Source organism: Camellia sinensis, chromosome 11 (genome assembly GCF_055761805.1).
Source record: "Camellia sinensis isolate YWXY chromosome 11, ASM5576180v1, whole genome shotgun sequence".
NCBI classification, from domain to species: domain Eukaryota; kingdom Viridiplantae; phylum Streptophyta; class Magnoliopsida; order Ericales; family Theaceae; genus Camellia; species Camellia sinensis.
The window spans coordinates 166,321,834-166,340,471 of NC_138971.1; the positions used below are offsets into that span (position 1 = coordinate 166,321,834).

The 18,638-nt window shown below is 36.7% G+C and overlaps 1 protein-coding gene across 5 annotated transcripts; it reads left to right on the forward strand.

The window, feature by feature from the left end:
- The first annotated feature begins 1,901 nt into the window (after positions 1-1,901).
- LOC114268858 (Cell cycle regulated microtubule associated protein) lies at positions 1,902-17,796 on the forward strand. 5 transcript variants are annotated; one of them, XR_014344921.1, is made up of 18 exons: positions 1,902-2,343; positions 3,432-3,581; positions 11,370-11,459; positions 11,796-11,949; positions 12,500-12,608; positions 13,381-13,431; positions 14,630-14,727; positions 14,832-14,907; positions 15,002-15,064; positions 15,215-15,301; positions 15,490-15,548; positions 16,245-16,326; positions 16,402-16,467; positions 16,567-16,629; positions 16,821-16,895; positions 16,996-17,063; positions 17,173-17,279; positions 17,369-17,796. XR_014344921.1 is itself a non-coding variant. In XM_028210089.2 (18 exons), the coding sequence occupies exons 1-18, from the start codon at positions 2,166-2,168 to the stop codon at positions 17,385-17,387; spliced, it is 1,572 nt and encodes a 523-aa protein (XP_028065890.1). In that variant the 5' UTR covers positions 1,902-2,165; the 3' UTR covers positions 17,388-17,796. The 5 variants fall into 5 exon arrangements, 3 of the variants coding, with proteins under 3 accessions (XP_028065890.1, XP_082752161.1, XP_082752162.1); XR_014344922.1 differs by having other exon boundaries at positions 17,006-17,040; XM_028210089.2 differs by having other exon boundaries at positions 16,996-17,040.
- Positions 17,797-18,638: the final 842 nt, after the last annotated feature.

Sequence of the window (18,638 nt, forward strand, 5' to 3'; positions counted from 1 at the left end):
CGCAAATTTTGTTTTTTAAATAATTTTTTTTTAGTAAAATGAAATTTTTAAATCAATAAATTAATTTTTAACCCACAAAAAAATTTATCTGACTAACAACTGACATAGGATCCACACATTAAATTTTTGTGTACTGTAAGCTGTCTCAGCAGACTGACTGTTATGAAATTAATGACAATTTACATTAAGTTGTACAATGATCTGGACACTCATTAATTTCAACATTTTCTAATAAGGTCTCTCTGTCCTATTCAACAGGCATGAGTCAAGCAAGGACATTATTTCAAGTAATTGCTAGAGAAAAACAGTGAAATGGTAAATCAACCTTATCCTTTTTTCCTTATTGGGAGGACAGTGTCTTGGGTATCACATTTCAAATTGCATTAAAAAGTGCAAATTAAAGATTGCCAATTTTGTGAAGGGAGTCTGTGTCAAAATTGATGGACAATGTAGTTTTGTACACCACCTCACATGTGTACTCTGTGAGTTTACCTTGTTTGGCTCATGACTTTGAGCAAAACAAAAATTGGCTTTCACCCTAACTTATTATTAAGACGTCAATTTAAGGCTGGGGCTGAGTTAGATCATTAGCTAAAATTAATAGTTAAAGTTATAAAAATTAATAATTTTTATAATGAATAGTATAAAAATTACATCCTAGCAACGCTGTGCAATTGTCAAATTGCTATACGATTATACTTTTTTTTTTCTTCATATATCAAGTAAAAAATTTATTATTAATTTTAAATCCAAACTCATAAATTAATCAAATAAATAAAAATATACAGTAAAAATCAGAGGTAAGTGTCATTTGTTTAATGATATTAGATTAAAGAGTGATTGTGTGTGGACAAGTAAAAGATAATTTCATGTAAACACATATAAGTCGGATTGAATTGCAAGCGAATTGATAATTTTTAAACTGTATGTTAATTGACCTTTCAATGTTATCACGTAATCCACCTAAGTTAATCTGTCAATCCAATCTTTAAATTTTATCGTATAAATTAACTAATTCTGTTTGGCTTGATTTTTCAAAAATTGTTTTTAATAAGTAAATTTATTTGTTTTTAGTGATTTTTTTCTTCATATAAGTCAATTTATTTATTAGATGCACTTAATTTAGATGCATTGAAAAAGTAAAAAAAAAATGATTAAAATATAAAAAATTAATTAAAACAAAAGAAAACGCATCTAAATATAAGAGCGATTTGAAAAGTTAATTAAAAATTGATTTTTTGAATTTTTTTTATCTTTTTATGTGTAAAAAAAAAAAAAAAAAATATGACTTAAAATAGATTAAAAACTAAAGGCTAACATTTTTTTTTCCTTCCCAAATAGCCCCATAATTTTGGAAAATCAAAGTAAATTTGAAAAATCAATTTGTGTTGACTATTTTTTTTTTTTTAGACTCCACTAACCCTAATTGAGAAATGTTTTCACGAAAACCAAAAAAAAAAAAGAAAAAAAGCAAAAAAAAAGAGGGTGTTTTACTTAAAAAGCAAACACAAAGGGGTTTTGAATTTGTATAAAAAATAAAAATAAAAATAAAAATAAATTTACATCGCCTTTTGAATTTGCAGAGGTGGGCCCGTTCTTTTAGCCTTTCATAGGCTGACAACCGAATAAAACCGTTAGGGGCTTTCTCGCAATTTTAACAAATTCACAAGGCCAAACTTCAAGCCGCGCCGAAATTTCAAGGGCTTCCTCGACAGGTTTTCAACACCACAAACCAGAGCTCAAACCCCAATAACCTCCTAGCCAAATAAAATTACCAATCTCACCTCCACTCACGTTCCAAATTTCAAAAACCCACGGTACCCAACCTTGCCATTATATTAAAACCCAGGGGCAATTTCGTCATCAAAAATTATATAATGCTATCACCAGATTATTATAATATTTCTGACCCATTTACCCATCTTTTTCAAATTTCGGATCCTTCCAAAGCCTCGGCGCTATAAACACCTCTTTCTCTCTCTAAAAAATTCACTCTCGTTTCTATATGTTGTATACACTTCTCCTTCAGATTTATTAGGGCTTTCTTAAGCGGTTTCAATAGCGAAATCAGCGATTCGAGAGAGAGAGAGAGAGAGTTCGGCATTGTGTTTATACATACAGAAGAGAGAGAGAGAGAGAGAGAGAGAGAGAGAGAGAGGAGAGAGATGGAGATGGATGAAGAAATGGAGGATTCGATGGAGCTGACATTCACAGCGGTGGAAATAGACCTAGACTACGAGTTCGACGCCGCTCGATGCTTCGATTTCACGCGTGAAGAGTCGAGCGCTGAGGCTCGTGAGGCCGAGCTCTGGTTCGAATCTGCAGGAACCTATCCACCTTCTCGTGAGTTTTCTCTTTCTTTCTCTCTCTACACTCAGCCATACTTGTTTCTTGTTTGTTTGCCGATTGATTGGAGCATTATTTGTTGTTGCAAATCTTGTAAATTCAATGAATACTGGTCTTTCGTTTTTCTTATGATCTTATTATCTGCTGATGCTGACTCTATGTATTATTTCTAAATCTTTGAATTTATTTATTTTTTTCGTGCTTTTGCGTTATTGTTGATTAATTTGAGGTTTGAAGAGCTTCATATGTTATAAAAATTACACCATAATTGGAAATTACTAGTGGTTTCTGCCAAAAGAGCAACCCAAGGCTCTGTTTTTTTTTTTTTTTACTATAACAGTGGGGAAATAAAGCTGTAAATAGATTCTCTTACCAAACCACAAAGGGAAGGGGGAGAAGCTCCCCTAAAGACTACATTCTCTGTATACCCTCTCAAGACTTTATTTTGTGGGTTCTTTGGGCTCATGACGGTGATCCGAAGCATTGATCTCGTAGGAGAAGAATATATATGAAAAAATTTAATTTGATTGGATATCGCTAGACATATTAACTAATCGTGTGTTTTGTTTTATGAAATGGATGGTAAATAGGATTTTAAATTAAAATCATCTATTTTATAAAACAAAATTAGTATGCTTATTGATGTTCAATAGGCTAATTTTTTGCATATATGTTCTTCTCTGCGGGGCCTACGAGATGAATGCTTTTGGAACACTTTCATTGGCTATGTGGAGCCCGCAAAGTGAAGTCTTGAGGGGGTGTTGAAAGGATAAAGTCTTGAGGTGTGCTGCTCCCGAGGGGAGGATGTATTAAGTTATCTGAGCTTCTATTAGCGTTCTCCATCTATAGATGATGAGCCTTATTTATTTGTTTTTTTAAACCATGAAATTTTTCTGTTAAGAGGACTTACATTGGTTTTGCATTTCCTTTTATACTGCTAAAATGGGATATCTAATTTCCTTTTTTGTAGTTTTTTTCAATTGTTTTGCTGTTGTTTTTCTATGTTTTGTCTTTCAATTTTGTTACCGTGAAGTTCAAATTCTCCTTTTTCATACTTAAGTTCTTATCAGATTTTTTAATTTCAGCTTTTGTAACAAAGTTATTATTGAGAGAGGACATCCTGCAGAAAACTGTTAATATCTCCCCAAAGTCTAAAGATGTGGTGAACGCAACTTTGCCCTACAGTGATGTTGGGTTGGGCCAAGACTTTTCTGTAGTGGGTTTGAAAGACAGAGGTATGGTTTAGCGTCTACTAATAACTTCACATTATATTCTCTTCTTGAGCCTTAATATTTTAGCAGTATTGTATCCCCAAGTATATAGTATTCTTGGAATTGATCCCCCCCCCCCCAAAAAAAAAGAAAAAAGAAAAATTGAAATATGTATTATTTGTTTTTGTTTTCTATTTTTGTGACAAGTAAAAACAAATTTATTTTAATAGATATCGATGAATTCTGTAGCATCTAAAAATCCAAAAATCTATTTAAGGGAGGGTTGGTTAACCCTTCCATCATTCAACTCTATGACAACTGATAAAAGCATTCTTTCTGTGTTGCCAAACAAGCAATGGTTCTTTTCTCCGCAGATACCACACATCTAGCAAAAAAAGGGTTGTTGGCCAAAGCTTCCTCCTAATTTTCTCATATTGCACCCTGTGCAACTAAGAAATATGCCTGCCACTGCTTGTGGGAGAATCCACTAAACATTGAACATCTTTTGTAGAAATGTCTACATTTCCTTAGCAAACTTGTAATGGTAACAAGGTGAAACATTTACCCCTCTTAAACTAATTAGCTCCTTACGGAAAAATTAGCATGGAAGTTCCCAGACATGTTAGTGCTCCTTGCAATTTTGTCCATCTTGCCTCAACCCTTCTTTCGCAAAAGATCTCTATCTCAACCACCTTTGAGAGACCATGCTCTGAAAAATCCCCAAAATTTTCACATTTGGTTGCCGGACTAGTGAAGGGGGATTGGATTAGTCATCTCTATGGGAATGGGACCCATTTGTCCCATATTGGTCGCAGAATTTGATGACCGGACAGTGTCTGCATACACAAATAAGGATAAAATTTTATGGATGAAATTATTAAGCATATAATAATGCCACCCCAATTTGGTGCCTCTCAAACATGGAATGGGATAGTATACATTTTCCTCCAAAATCCTCGTTATCCCATGGGAGACCTAAACATTGTTTGGTTTGATTTTGGGAGAAATTTTTTTGAAATATACTCTACAAACACTTTTTTAAGAGTAATCAAACCAAACAGATTTTCCCAAAAAAACTCTCAAAATGTGTTTGGTTATTCAATTTCCAGGATTACTTTTGAAACATGTTTGCAAAAAAGGCAAACTAGACTTTTTTTTGTACTTTTATCTCAAAAATTACTTTACAAAAAGGCAAACCAAATAAGTTTTTGTACTTTTTATCTCAAAAACTACTCTACAAAAAGGCAAACCAAACAAGTTTTTATACTTGGACCAATGGGGAATGGTCCAAGTGGAAAGGGACTTGGGTTGCTTAGCCAAAGGTCTCGAGTTCGAGCCTTTGTGGATGCAGCAAACCCCTTGGGAAAGGATCCCGCATTTGCGCCTGGTAGCTTTCTCGGCGGATTAGTCCTGGGTCCAAAAAACCTGGGGATATCGTGGGAGACCGAAAAAAAAAAAACAAGTTTTTGTACTTTTTTATTTCAAAAACTACTCTACAAAAAAAACCAAAGTTATTTTAGAGAGAATATTTGAAAAAAGACAAACCAAACAAGTTTTTATACTTTTTATCTTAAAAATTACTCTACAAAAAAAAATCAAAGTTATTTTAGAGAGAATATTTAGAAAAAGGCAAACCAAACAAGTTTTTGTACTTTTTTATCTCAAAAACTACTCTACAAACACAAACCAAACACACCCTAATCTCTCCCCTTGTCCCAAGGATAGACCTATCTCCCACTTATCCTATCCGGTAACCAAACCAAACATGACCTAAAATAAGGAAGGGAACCCGTAGTATGGAGCTCCCACGCCACACATCATCCTAGAGCCTTAACTTCTCACATTCCCAATACTACAAAATTGGACATGCTTTGAGAATCCACCCTTTCCCTTCCTAATCCCTCTCAACAAATCGATGCCATAGGACATGGTGACCTCACTAGCAGAGCAGTTTTCCTATCACTACCACACTTCGAAGTAACTGCCTAAGTTCTCTTTCACAAGCAAACACCCACAACCACTTACATTGATTCAAAATAGGGATGACAATTTAAACTCGGACCGACGGGGACCCGACTCCCCGACCCCAATTTGTGCGGTTTTTTCCCGAAAAATACCCTCGACGGGACGGGGATGGTATTGAAAAATCAATCCCCGATCAATTTCGGGCCGGAGACGGGAATAAGTGTCCAAGCCCCGTACCCGGCCCGCCCCCCGCCCCGGTTTATCCCTGAAATAAAATTACCATTTTACCCTCTATATATATATATAAACCAAACCTCTTACACTCTCTCACACACACATGCCTCTCAATCTTCTCTCACACGGTCTCTCTCTCTCTCTGAAACCCTCCCACCACCGCCGACTCCCTCCCTTCCTCCCTTCGCTGTCTTCTTCCTCCTTTTGTCATCGCCGACTCCTTCCCTCCGCCGCTGTCCTCTCCCTCCTCCCATCACCGTCGATCTGCAACGATCATCATCGCCGACTCGAGATCTGCAACGATCTAAGCTGAGATCTGAGCTTTGTTCAATGAGCTATGGATCTGGATCATGCGACAGAGGACAACGAAGCAACGACGGAGGAGAGCAACGGAGGAGCAGCGACGAAGGAGAGTGTTGGAAGAGCATCGACCGAGTTAGGGTTTGGAGATGGGGAGAGAGAGAGAGAGAGAGAGAGAGATTGTTTGGTTGCTGCAGTGTGTATGATATATATATATATATGCAGAATGTATTTTGGTCACCTACTCTCCTTTGATGAATTATTTCTTTTATTTTATTTTAATTTTTTTTTGCAGATCTTTTTTTCAACCCTCTGGTCTTCAATCCATGACCACCTCTGTGTTTCAGATCTTCAATTTTATTTATATATATATATATATATATATATGTATCATCTCATTGATTTTTCAATATATATTGTAGAAATTTAATGTATAAAGAGAAATAGAGAATTGTATTATTGATTGATTTATATTGATATCTATTACAATGATTCATGATTCCTATATATAGAAGAGGGTGAGTGTGTAGTAGGTAAGGAGTAGGTGAAGTGGAGGTGGTAGTGGTGTAGTGGGTTAGGTTTAGTGGAGTAGGTGAGGTGGTAGTGGTGTAGTGGGTTAGGTTTAGTGGAGTAGATTTAAGTGGGTGAAGTAGGTGGAGAGTAGGTGGATTTTAACAGCCCCCCGCAAACTCAAGGGGGATAGGAACTAACCAACTTGAGTTTGGAGAGAGTAACAAAACAAGAAAATAATCTGAAAAATAAAAAATGGATAGGAGACACTGTATGGTCGTGTCAGACCGTTGTAGAAGACTGTATGGTTATGGCAGACCGATGTAGAAGACACTGGCTCGTGTCGGACCGATGTAGAAGACAGTTTATGGGGTCATGTCGGACCGTTGTAGCAGACAATGTTGTGACAGTTGTTGTGACAGTTTACGGAGTCTTGCTGGACCCTTGTAAAAACTAACCGGAATCAATGTCGGGACAGTTTACAGAGTCTTGTCGGACCCATGAAGGAGCTAACCGGAATCAATGTCGGGACAGTTTACAGAGTCTTGTCGGACCCTTGAAGGAGCTAACCGGAATCAATGTCGGGACAGTTTACAGAGTCTTGTCGGATCCTTGAAGGAGCTAACCGGAATCAATGTCGGGACAGTTTACAGAGTCTTGTCGGACCCCTAAAAAGTAGCACCCTCAAAAGGTGTGCCCAATCTTTCAAAAGGCGTGCCATCAAAAGGCGTGCCCAATCCATAAAAAGACGTGCCATCAAAATGCGTGCCCAATCCATAAAAAAGCGTGCCATCAAAAGTTGCGCCCTCAAAAGGCGCGCCCACTTCATCAAAAGTCGTGCCCGACAGAAAGCGTCGAGGCATCAAAAGGTGAGCCGGAGACGCGGCGAGGCACGTGATTGACAGAGCGCGTGTCGGCCTCGTCGTCTCTGTCTTTATAAACCAAAGCGAAGTCTGAGGCTTGGAAGCATAACAAACCAGTTGAAACCTCTTCGTTCTCTGTAACATTCTGTAACCAACCCTTCTCTGAAACACTTAGCAACCCAAAAAACATGGCTTCTTCTTCCCGTTCAGCTACCCAGAACATAGCCTCTTCTTCTCGTGGTCTGCTCACTCTCTTTCCCGACCTCAACGAGTCAACAAGAGAGATAACTGGTGCGGTGGCCTGTGAACCTCAACCAAACACCTCTGGTTTTGCTCCGTTGAACTTTCCGATGCGGTCGGTGGAGCAAAAAATGGCAGTGCAAACGGATATTGAAGCTAATCAGTATACATTGAAGTCCTGTGTTGAAACTATGACTGCGGTCACAAACTTGTCGCACCGGCTGCAGAGTAGGACAAATGAGGTGCAGCAGTTAAACGCCCAACTGGCTCTGCTCCAACGCATGTATAAGGATGCGCGAGCAGAGATAAGTGTGCTAAAGGCGGAAAAGAAGGAGCTGAAGCGGAAGGCCACCGTTATGTTCCGATTTGGAGGTCCGCCATATGCTGTAGTGGAGGAGCAGGGTGGAGTGATCGTGCCCAGTGGAGTGGGAAACACGGAGGCAACACCGTCAAGGGCCGCCCAGGACGGAGGCAAGAAGAAAAAACCTGCGGAATAGGCGAAAAAGTGAGGTCGGTGGGTGGCCGTCTGCAGAAAAGAAAACAAATCTTGTGGTGTTGTGATTTGTGTTGTTGTGGTTGTTTTTTTTTTTTTTTTTTTTTTTTTGTTAAAATTGTGATCGGGGTTGATCCCTGAGATGAATAAAAGATGGTTTGGTGTGCAAAGCTATATGGTATGAATGGAATTTGAAAAAGATTAAAAAATAATGTGAAAGAAAAATAAAGAAAGAAATAATAAAAATATATTTGAAATCAAAATGAAAGATGGGGGAAATAAGGAAAGTGGTTTGGAGAAAATAAATAAAAATAATGGATTTTGAAATCAAACGGAGGAGAGAGAGGGGACAAGCCCATGTGAGAGAAAGAGGGGAAAAATGATAGCCGATGCACCCAAAAATAATCTAGCTGCTATCCACAGGCGCTTAGGGGAAGGAAATGGTAGCAAGAGACGGCCAACACCATATATGGCTATAGCAAAGAAATGGAGTATCAAGCTCAATGGGCTAGGATTTAGACCAGAGAGTAAAGCCACTGGTCCTGTTGAACACACACCTCCAAGGCTCAAATAATCAAAACATGCTTCACGCATTTCCTTCCTTGCTTGATCAGGAGATGCACAAAACACCTTATACAGGGCTCCAGTCATTCCTCCACCAGTTAAAGGATGACGCATGTTGAAAGCATCACCTATTAATAGTGCTCCAGGAGTAGGGTAAGGAGCAGCTGGCATACTTCTATTGGGCATTGTTCTAATACTTCCCTTATCAATTGCAGCTATAAATGAATCATGCAGCTCAGGTGGAACCTGGGGAGCCACCAGAGGGAAGCAAAGCCGAAGGCTGCTGCAAAGCCGAAGGCTGTAAAAGCGAAAAAGGAAAAGAAGGCTCCGGCTAAGACAAAAGCTGCTGCGCCAAAAGCTAAAGCCGCTGTGAAGCCCAAGCCAGCGGCAAAGGCCAAGCCAGCTGCGAAGCCAAAAGCTGCTGTGAAACCGAAGGCTGTCGTGAAGCTGAAAGCTGCAGTGAAGCTCAAGGCTGTGGCGAAGCCCAAACCAAAGCCGAAGGCGAAGGATCCTAACAAGAGGCAAATGAGCATGGAGGAGAAGCATAGATTGAGTGTTGGGTTGCAGAGTTTGCCCCAGGAAAAGATGCCACAGTTAGTGCAGATTATGAAGAAGAGGAATTCACATTGGCCTCAAGAGAGAGGATTTAGGCAGTGATGGGAAGGTATGTGTAGAAAATAAGCGGAATAGGTTGAGGTCCGGCGGGCGGCCAAGGCGAGGTTGCCGCCCGCCGGTGAAACGAAAAATACTAAGTGCTTAACCTTGCTCTGATACCATGTAGAAATTTAATGTATAAAGAGAAATAGAGAATTGTATTATTGATTGATTTATATTGATATCTATTACAATGATTCATGATTCCTATATATAGAAGAGGGTGAGTGTGTAGTAGGTAAGGAGTAGGTGAAGTGGAGGTGGTAGTGGTGTAGTGGGTTAGGTTTAGTGGAGTAGGTGAGGTGGTAGTGGTGTAGTGGGTTAGGTTTAGTGGAGTAGGTTTAAGTGGGTGAAGTAGGTGGAGAGTAGGTGGATTTTAACATATATAAATATAGATTAACTTGTATGTATATAGGTATATATATCATCTCATTATTGTTGTTGATTGTTGATATGGTTGTTGTTGATGTTGTTGTTGTTGACGAAGAAGAAACAGAGGATCATTGCTAGATTATTATTGTTGTTCATCTCAGATCTAACATATATTCATTGTTGCTGCTATTTTGTTTTTCTTTTTTTTTCCATTTTTTTTTTTGGCCTGGAAACCCGTTAGGGGACGGGGGCGGGGACGATGATAGGTCCCCCGTTGGTAGGGGTGGGCAACGGTTTATCCGAACCGCTCAAACCGCCCAATCCGCCCAACCCGCATATAAATGGGCGGTTTCGCAAACATAATGCGGGCGGATGCGGTTTGAAATATGACAAATTTACGTATTGCGGGCGGGTCGCGGTTTAAACCCGCAACCCGCAAAAACCGCCCCCACTTTAATTATTATTATTATTATTATTTTTTATATACCAACTTTGTAACTTTTACAGGAGCACCATTATATTCTCTATGACACTAGGATCCTTATTTTTAAGTATTTCTCAACTTTCTTAATGCCGTAGAATTATCAAGTCCTAAACTTGGTTTCTTATATGATTTTCATTGGTGATTCATCCACTTTTTCCAAATAAAATTTTCCTTCTAATAGTCGATGGAACTTATAGTTTGATTATTGATTACTGAACTGGCAATTCTAATTGAGTACAACCTTTAATGCATTGATATACATTTTTTTCATGGCAAAAATGCTAGTGTAGAGTCTCTTTGTTTTGGATACTTTCATTTAATGCATTGATATTCAATTTTTATTTGTAAACTTTTCAAAAAATTATTATCACAAATATATAAAATGAATCTGATGCCTAAATTCGCTGGGAAAAAAAAAACTTGAAAATTAATTTTTAAAGAGAAAAGTGTAAACCGCAAACCGCCCGCAACCGCCCGCACATTTGCAAACCCTATCCGCACAAACTGCAAACCGCACTGCGGGCGGTTGCGGGTTGACTTTTTCCCAAACCGCATAGATGCGGGCGGGTCAAAACCGAACCGCAAACCGTACAAAACCGATCCGCGAACACCCCTACCCGTTGGGGATCGGGGCCAGGGACGTGGTAATTTTCACCATCGGGGATCGGGGACGAGGAGGGTGATCCCCGGCCCCGCCCCGCCCTGTTGCCATTCCTAATTCAAAATATCAAACCTCCTAAGCCAAAGCCTCCTGCACGAATTTGGGAGCAAAAAGTTGCCTAATTGGTCAGATATCTGTACTCATCCCCCTTCCATTTTGCTTATTTTTGCTTCCAAACTGTTGGGCTACAAAAATGCCTGTTTTTGTATTTACTTATATATTTTTTACTTTCATAGACCTCATTCTTTGCTTTTATTCCTTTTCTTCTTTTCCCTCCTTATTTCATCTCATTTGGCTTTGCAGCTTTCATCAGTGCGTTTATGCATTCCTAAGGTGGCATTGTAATATTTGCTCCTTTAACATATTACTATTGCAGTATTATTTAATGAACTTCTTAGTCTATTTGTCTAGATACATGATAAATGTCTAGCAGTAATATTATACTGATGTTATCTGTTTTTTATCTGATAAGACTCTGAAGGAATGAATGGTGGAATTTTGACAACGTTACAGAGTGACAGTCTGCACAAATTTCAGAATCAACCCCAACAATTACCCACAGGTGTTTTGAGTTTCTTCCTTGATTCTATTTAGTAGCACTACTGGTGCTTGTTCTGGATGTGGCGCTGGGTTTCTCCAAAACCCTATTGTTTAGACTTAAACCCTAATTTTTATTTTTTATAATTTAATATTGAGGCTATTTCTTTTGGATTGTTTAAAATTTCAGTTCCTAAACTCAATTTATGCTTTTTGGGTTTCCTTTTTTCCTTGCTCCACTTTTTACTTAACTTTTCAGATGGGATTAACAGTTGCATGTGCTAGTGCCACTTTGTGATCAAATATCTTTAATTTGGTTCCACTTTTCTCTAATCATGTGTCCTCATGTGTTTCTTTGTAGAATTAATATTTTATAACCACATGACAAAAGATAATTCAAGAGCTGAAACTAAGTCTGTTGTCAAGCCATCTTTTCCGAGGACCTCAACTCTGATGAAACCCACAGCAAGTCAGCTGGCCAAGCAAAATCAACCACGCCAAGTTGGTGGTTCAAGGTGATTATCAAAAAAGAAACATGCTTTTCTTCAGCAACACCATTATACAATTTCTTTTTGTGGTTTCAGGATATTGGTTCAACCTTTTTGTCCAACAATTAAAGCTTTGCAGTTCTTTTTTTATTTATTTTTTATTTTTTATTCTCTTTATTGTATTTTCTATACCAGCTGGTAGCCTTCTTTTTTTCCTCCTTCCCAATATTGTTTTTTTTTTTCTTTGAATTATTTTTTGAAATGTTTTTTGCTTTAATTGTATTTTCTTGTCTAGCGAGTGTCTTCTTTTTTTAATTTTTAATTTTAAATATTGTTAATCTTTTCCACTTTGAAATGTTTTTGTTTTCTTTCCTCTGGTTAGTTTCATCACAGCAAAAAGCTTGAACACTGACAAATTTTATGTATTGGGACCTTTTCCGGTGAAAATACAGCATTTCCCTCTAAATCTGCATTTTACTGTATTCAAAATAGTTTCTTGAATATGTGGCAACATAATCACCTGCATTTCTTTCTAGCATTTTCTTGTTCTAATGATATGATTACTTTTGAGTGTTAGGGTTCTGAAGCTTTTGGTTGAAAACAATGAGAGAAGCTCAAATAATCCTTTAGGGATCGAGTGTCAGGCTGCTAAGAGACAAAAGCTTGAGGGAGGCCACTTGCGGAAGGTCCAAATTGGTTATTGTTTTTTTGTTTTTATTTTTTACTTGCGTAGATAAGTTATTTAGCAACCAGGTCATGGAAATTACATCTGCTAACTATATTAAATTCTTTGGTTGTTATTCTTCTTTAAAAGCATAATTCTTGTGATTTCAAATATGTGCTTGCAATTTCAGTCACTAAACATTTATTACAAACTGGACACTATTGCTGAAAATGTCCATACGTTTTGTGTTTGTTCCATGACATATGACGTGGATAATTATCATCCAGACTTGTCTGTTTTTGATTCATGAGCTAAATTTCATTTTTGTAAATGTATCTTGTATTCATAGGATTATTACAATTGTAGTTTTTTACTCCCTTGGTCCCAAATTTTAAGTCCTCTCTCTATTTAGTGATGTCCCAAAATGTTTGTCACTCAATATTTCCTTTTTAGATGATTTTGAATACATCTAGTAATGTGAATAGAGGGATAATTATGCGAATCAATGCTTCATTACTTGGATGCGAATACATCTAGTTATTTCTAGCAATTCTTTGAGGTCTTATTTAATTGTGATTATGCAGTATGTGGGGCATGTATCTTGTTTTAATAGATGTTTTCTATTAAATTTTGGGTTGTGTATTGTCATTTTACACACATGCACACATCCCCTCCCTTCCCCACCAGTATTCCTGTTTAATTTAGTGACTAGGTTGGTAAAATCATCAAAAGAATTTTTTGTTGTAGAATTCTTTTCTTCTATCCTGAAGAATATCAGTTGTTCTGCATAACAGGATGCTGAGACAAAGCATCAGAGTAATTTGGTTCACAAGGCGCCTAAAAGGGTATGTTACCCCCTGTTGGAAGCATGACTGGCCTTTCAGTTCATATTTCATTTTTGTCCTACATGTTTACCAACTAAACACCATATATGCATAACGTTTATAGTTCTTGCCTTATTTTCAGTTGCTGTTTTTTCTCCTTTATATTGTAATTACTAGAATATCCAAGTTGAATGTGACAAACCCTTTTCTTTTTTTGGATATGTATAGGTCAACCCTTAATTGTCAAACTTGTCTCTAAAGCGCAGGAGGTTTTACTTTTATAATTTACCATTCTGAACTAGTAGCTTTTGAAACAAAATGTCCTTGCCAATGTTGTTTGATGAAACATAAAAGGTTTTCAAATGCTCCAATACTAAAAGACAACTTTATTAATGAGCATAGATTTGTTTTTTATCCTTTCCATTTTCAAGTCAATCTGGGTTTGGGTAGTTCTTGCTCTGGGTCTGGGTGCAATACCCTCTATTAAACCAACTCAAGTGAGCAAATGATTCCTTTAAGATTATTGGAATTCATAACCCTCTATTGAACTAACTCAAGTAAGCAAAAGCTTCCTTTAAGATTATTGAAATTTATATGGAAAATATTTTTAGTTGGTAATGGATTCCTCAATGGAGTTCATTAATTTCTACCTTGTGGTGGCTGTATGTTTTTTGTTTGTAGCTGTAAGATTTATTAGAATGGCATGGTTGTCTGATTTGAACTTGAATTTTCTAGGTCTCCATTTTCTGTTCGTATAAGTTTAACAAAACTTGTCGACCTAGTTATTTATTAGGGGTCATGAAAAAAAAACATGAAATGTATCATGAAAATTTTTCATCCTTTGATTAATGTGTGGCGTTTTATTGCATGTGTAATCTAAAGGTGGAGAATATTTCATGATCATCTTCATGATATTTTTTTTATGATCCCTGCAGATAGGTCAATGCAAAAGATAATTGGGTTGGCAATAAGTTCCCCATGTGGGTTCCATCGACTTATCTTATGATGTATGTTCAATTTATATGTGGTTAGCATGGTGAAAAGGCAAAATTGGTCAATGATTAGATACTAAAATTGTTGAGGTCCCTGTCCTTTTTTACTATTGGGGAATTTGACAGGGAAAGGGCAGAACTGGGGGCTTCACAGTATGGCAGTTTATTGAAGAAGTCATTTTAGATTTGTTGGAGTTTTGGAAATAATTCTTTGGATGGATTTTCAGGATGGACCTACTGATGGAAACTTGGCCCATGCTAAGCTGAGGCTTACTATACCTAGACAGCCTGACCTTGAAACAGCACACAGGGCACAAAGGATGAGGTTAGGTTTATGCAAATTACTGTTGCTGTTCTAATCATGCCTTGTTGTAGTGGACATAGTTTCATCCAACAGGCTGATGGATGCACATTTGATGTTAATTTCAGGCCAAAATCTACTACTGAACCTGAACGTGCAGCATCAACCATTCGTAAATTCAAAGCACTTCCACTGAACAGAAAGGTTCGTTGCTATGGTTAATGAAAATTGCATATTTATCAAGGGTTCACTATGCTGTTTGTATTTCACTTAGATGTTATGCTTATAAAACTTACAGATTTTTGAGGCTCCGTCATCGTTACTCCCCAAAAGAAGCACTCCTCGATTGCCAGAGTTTCAAGTGCGTGCTCAAACTCATGTGTACTGCTTGTGCATCTGTGCATGTACAAATATCATTGTTTTGAGTCTAAGTTTGGACCATATCTTGTGCAAATAAAATCTCTTGCCACTTTGTGTGGCTAAAATATTCCTTCATCATGTTCCTTCTCAGGAATTTCACCTGAAGACGCTGGAGAGGGCCATGCAACATACATCTGCAGTTTCGTCATCCTCGGTTTCTTGCAGTGATACTGATAAGGCTTGTGATTGAATTTACCCAAAAAAAAAAAAAAAAATTGTGATTAAATTTAATGGATACTTAAGTATACTCTGACACAATTAATATATTGTGTCCTTGACTGTGACTCTTGTGCCTAAGAAGGATGCATCCCATTTCCAAAGAATTCCTTGTGTAACTGTTCTGCAATTGTGTTCTGTTGGTTCCAGGTGTTGCACAAACCTAGTACTAATGCAATTGCAGAAAATGCAAATGGAGAATCCCGAAGGTAATACTATTATCTTTATTACTACTTCAAACTTTATCATGTAAATGGCTATCTTGTCCTGTAGTTCTGTTTATCTCATCAGACTTTAATTTATTTGATTTATTTCAGTGCTCCTTTCTATGAAAGAGGATGGATAATTTAATTCTCCAGTTTGTTGGTGGTAGTCTTTTGCCTTCCGTACATGTGATAAATTATTTTTGTACTATGGGTTTAACTACTCACATGGATGGGATGGGGGTAGCTAAAAGATAGTGTTAATGTGGGTGGCTGTTGTTGGCATTCCATCTTTTGTTCTCTGTTCTATAGAATCTTCTTTCTACTTTGTGATTTTTGTGTGTGATCCCTTCTTTTTGTTTTGGTTTGCAAACTGTTTCTCCCTTTCAAACATTGGAAGATGTGTCATTATTAATGCATTTAAATGAGCTTTAGTCGTAGTATCTATTTGTGTTTGTTTTGTTCCTTTTTAAGTTGAAACTTTGGTGCGTATGTTTTGATCACAATTATTCAAATGGTTATTTTGCTATGGTGATCACTTGTAGTAGCTCAGGGAAAATTAGCTCAGAGAACAGCTAATTAAATAAGAGATGACTCATTAATCCAATTCTTAGGGAAAATTGCTCAATTACCATTCGTCATTGTGTTTCAAATGAGATGACAGTACTTTACTTGTTCGTTATGTGCTTCTCTCTTTGTCAGGCCAAATTTTGCCAATGCTCCAACGCAGGAGGAGGGATGTGAATTTATTCATAATTTTAAAGCTCGCCCCCTTAACAAGAAGGTATTATATTCAAGATATTTGTGAAATGTGTCAATGCATTTTCCAAAATTCAATCTGTTTTGTGTTTAAATGCAGATATTTTCAAGTAAAGGAGATATTGGAGTTTTCCGAAATAGCAAGAAGGAAACTACTGTACCAATGGTAGTTCTATAGATGATTCTATGATTTCTGATCAATATTTTGAGATTGATAATTTAAAATATAATTATTTCATTATGTCATCTTTTGATTTTTTTACAGGAATTTAATTTCCATACAGAAAAGAGGGGTCAGCATAATCCACCAGTTGATCTTTTTAACAAGGTAAATTTAGAAGTATATATATGTTTGAGTTCTAGTGTTGCCTCCTTTTTTTCATTTTTGTTAACAACGGTGAGCAACAGTTCTAAGTTGCGAACTGTTTTTGTGAATGACTACTGCTACTTTTATAATTGCAATTATTAGTTTTGTAATAATAAATGTTTTGATGACTCATCTCCCTTGGTTAATGCTAGCTTTCTCTGACTGAACTCCAACCGAGTGCTGGATCTCACCTAAAATTGCCTCGGCCTAGTTGTGTTCCTTCAAAGGTTCTGCTTGTTCCTTGTTATTCTTGAAAAGTATGATGTATCCTCAGATTTAAATCTCGAATAATCTAGTCTCTCATATTTATTTGTATTTTGGTACAAGGGTTCAAAAGAGAATAGATTGGGCTCCTTCCAACAAGAGCATGATGTCAGTATTTAATCTTCCACGAAGTATTACTTGGTTTTTATTTTTTATTTTTTGTTTTAAAATTTTTATTAATATCTTTCTGTTTTTGATGAATCAGCCTTTAATCTCACCATTCATAAATTCCTTATGCAGATAAACCATTTAGTGAAAGAAAAACCACCCAGGTTTGGAGGAACTCAGATCCAGTGTGGGAGTGATGGAGGGATCACTGAGGTTGGCCCTGTGTCTGGCATAAGCAGGTTCATATCATGGATGAACAAATTGATGTTTTCTTTAATTTGTTTCTGTCTTATTGATGTTGTAAATGTTAATGTTGATATTGCTACAGGAGTTTGGGTATTCGTTGAGTAGAAGAGGGTTAAATTTTATTAAATGGTATTAGCACTAGCTGTGGGCATCGGGCTTCAAGGATATGCCGTTTGGTGCAAGATTGACAGAATGTTGAATGTTGAGTTGGAATTTGGGGGAGGTTTCATCCGCTTAACAACAATCTCTTTACTTTGCTGAGAGCATTTGGGTTGACCGTTGAGGCAACTGAGAACAATTTCCTCGCCATGGGTAGTAAGTACATAGAAGTTTTTTTATTTTTTAAATGTAAGGTCCTTTGCCTGTATACGAGAGCCCAAAGTCCACACCTTAGCTTAAAAATCATCTTTTTCGATACATGGATCTCACACACAAACGTCTGATATGTTTCTATACTGTAGGCCTCTCAGTCAATAAAATGTGAAGGCTAGTGTTGTACAGCCCTTACAATTGCTTTCTCTTCAAGCCATTTTCTTCTACTCTCTCTCTCTGTTTGTTTGTTGGGTAACATGATGACATATAACTGTTTCTCATTTGAGGAATATTCGTGTGCATCCTTCAAAGTCGCATTGGTACTAAAAACAACTTTTGACACTTTTATTTTGTTTAACTAGTGGATATAAATATTAGGGTATGAGCAAGCATTTTATGTATTTACATTATAAAATGGGTGACCTTAAATACATCAACTCAATCAAACATGGAAACAGTTCCTACATTTACATTACAAAACAGTTCCTATATGTAAATATTTGGTTACAAAATTTATATCTTTCTTACGGCGGTCAGAAATGTAATTGGGTTATGATTGGTTAATTTCTGGCATCCGTGATATCTTGGTAGGGAAATGAAGCACGAGGATGAAAACAAAGTTTAGATAAGTTGGATTATTTTCTTTAGGTCTTGGAATGGTACCATGCAAGGACGCCTATATCATATGTTGGGTTGTGTCATTTTGATCCCTCATTTTTTAATTGTGATACGTTTGATTTTAAATTTTGTTTCAAATAAGGATAATTGAAGATATTATTGCTCAATTTTAAGGACAAAGTCGTCAATTTGATAAAATATAAATTAATTTGACAAAAATAAATATCAAAAAAATATTTTTGAATTTATAAAAATTATTTCTACTCACTAACGATAAAATTATGTAAAATTGATAAATTTTTTAGACATTTTTTTTTACCAAATTAATTTTTATTTTATGTTTGGATGATGATCATGTAATGGGTGATTGTTTTTATTTTCATTCTATTAGTTTTTATCTTTTTAAAAGTCAAATATGACGA

Bases quoted from the DNA above. Each gene is read 5' to 3' on its own strand.
- LOC114268858 (XM_028210089.2), top strand. From the start codon at position 2,166: ATGGAGATGGATGAAGAAATGGAGGATTCGATGGAGCTGACATTCACA. The intron at 16,468-16,566 runs GTAGTTCTATAG...ATTTTTTTACAG, and splicing joins AGGAAACTACTGTACCAATG to GAATTTAATTTCCATACAGA. The intron at 16,630-16,820 runs GTAAATTTAGAA...GGTTAATGCTAG, and splicing joins CAGTTGATCTTTTTAACAAG to CTTTCTCTGACTGAACTCCA.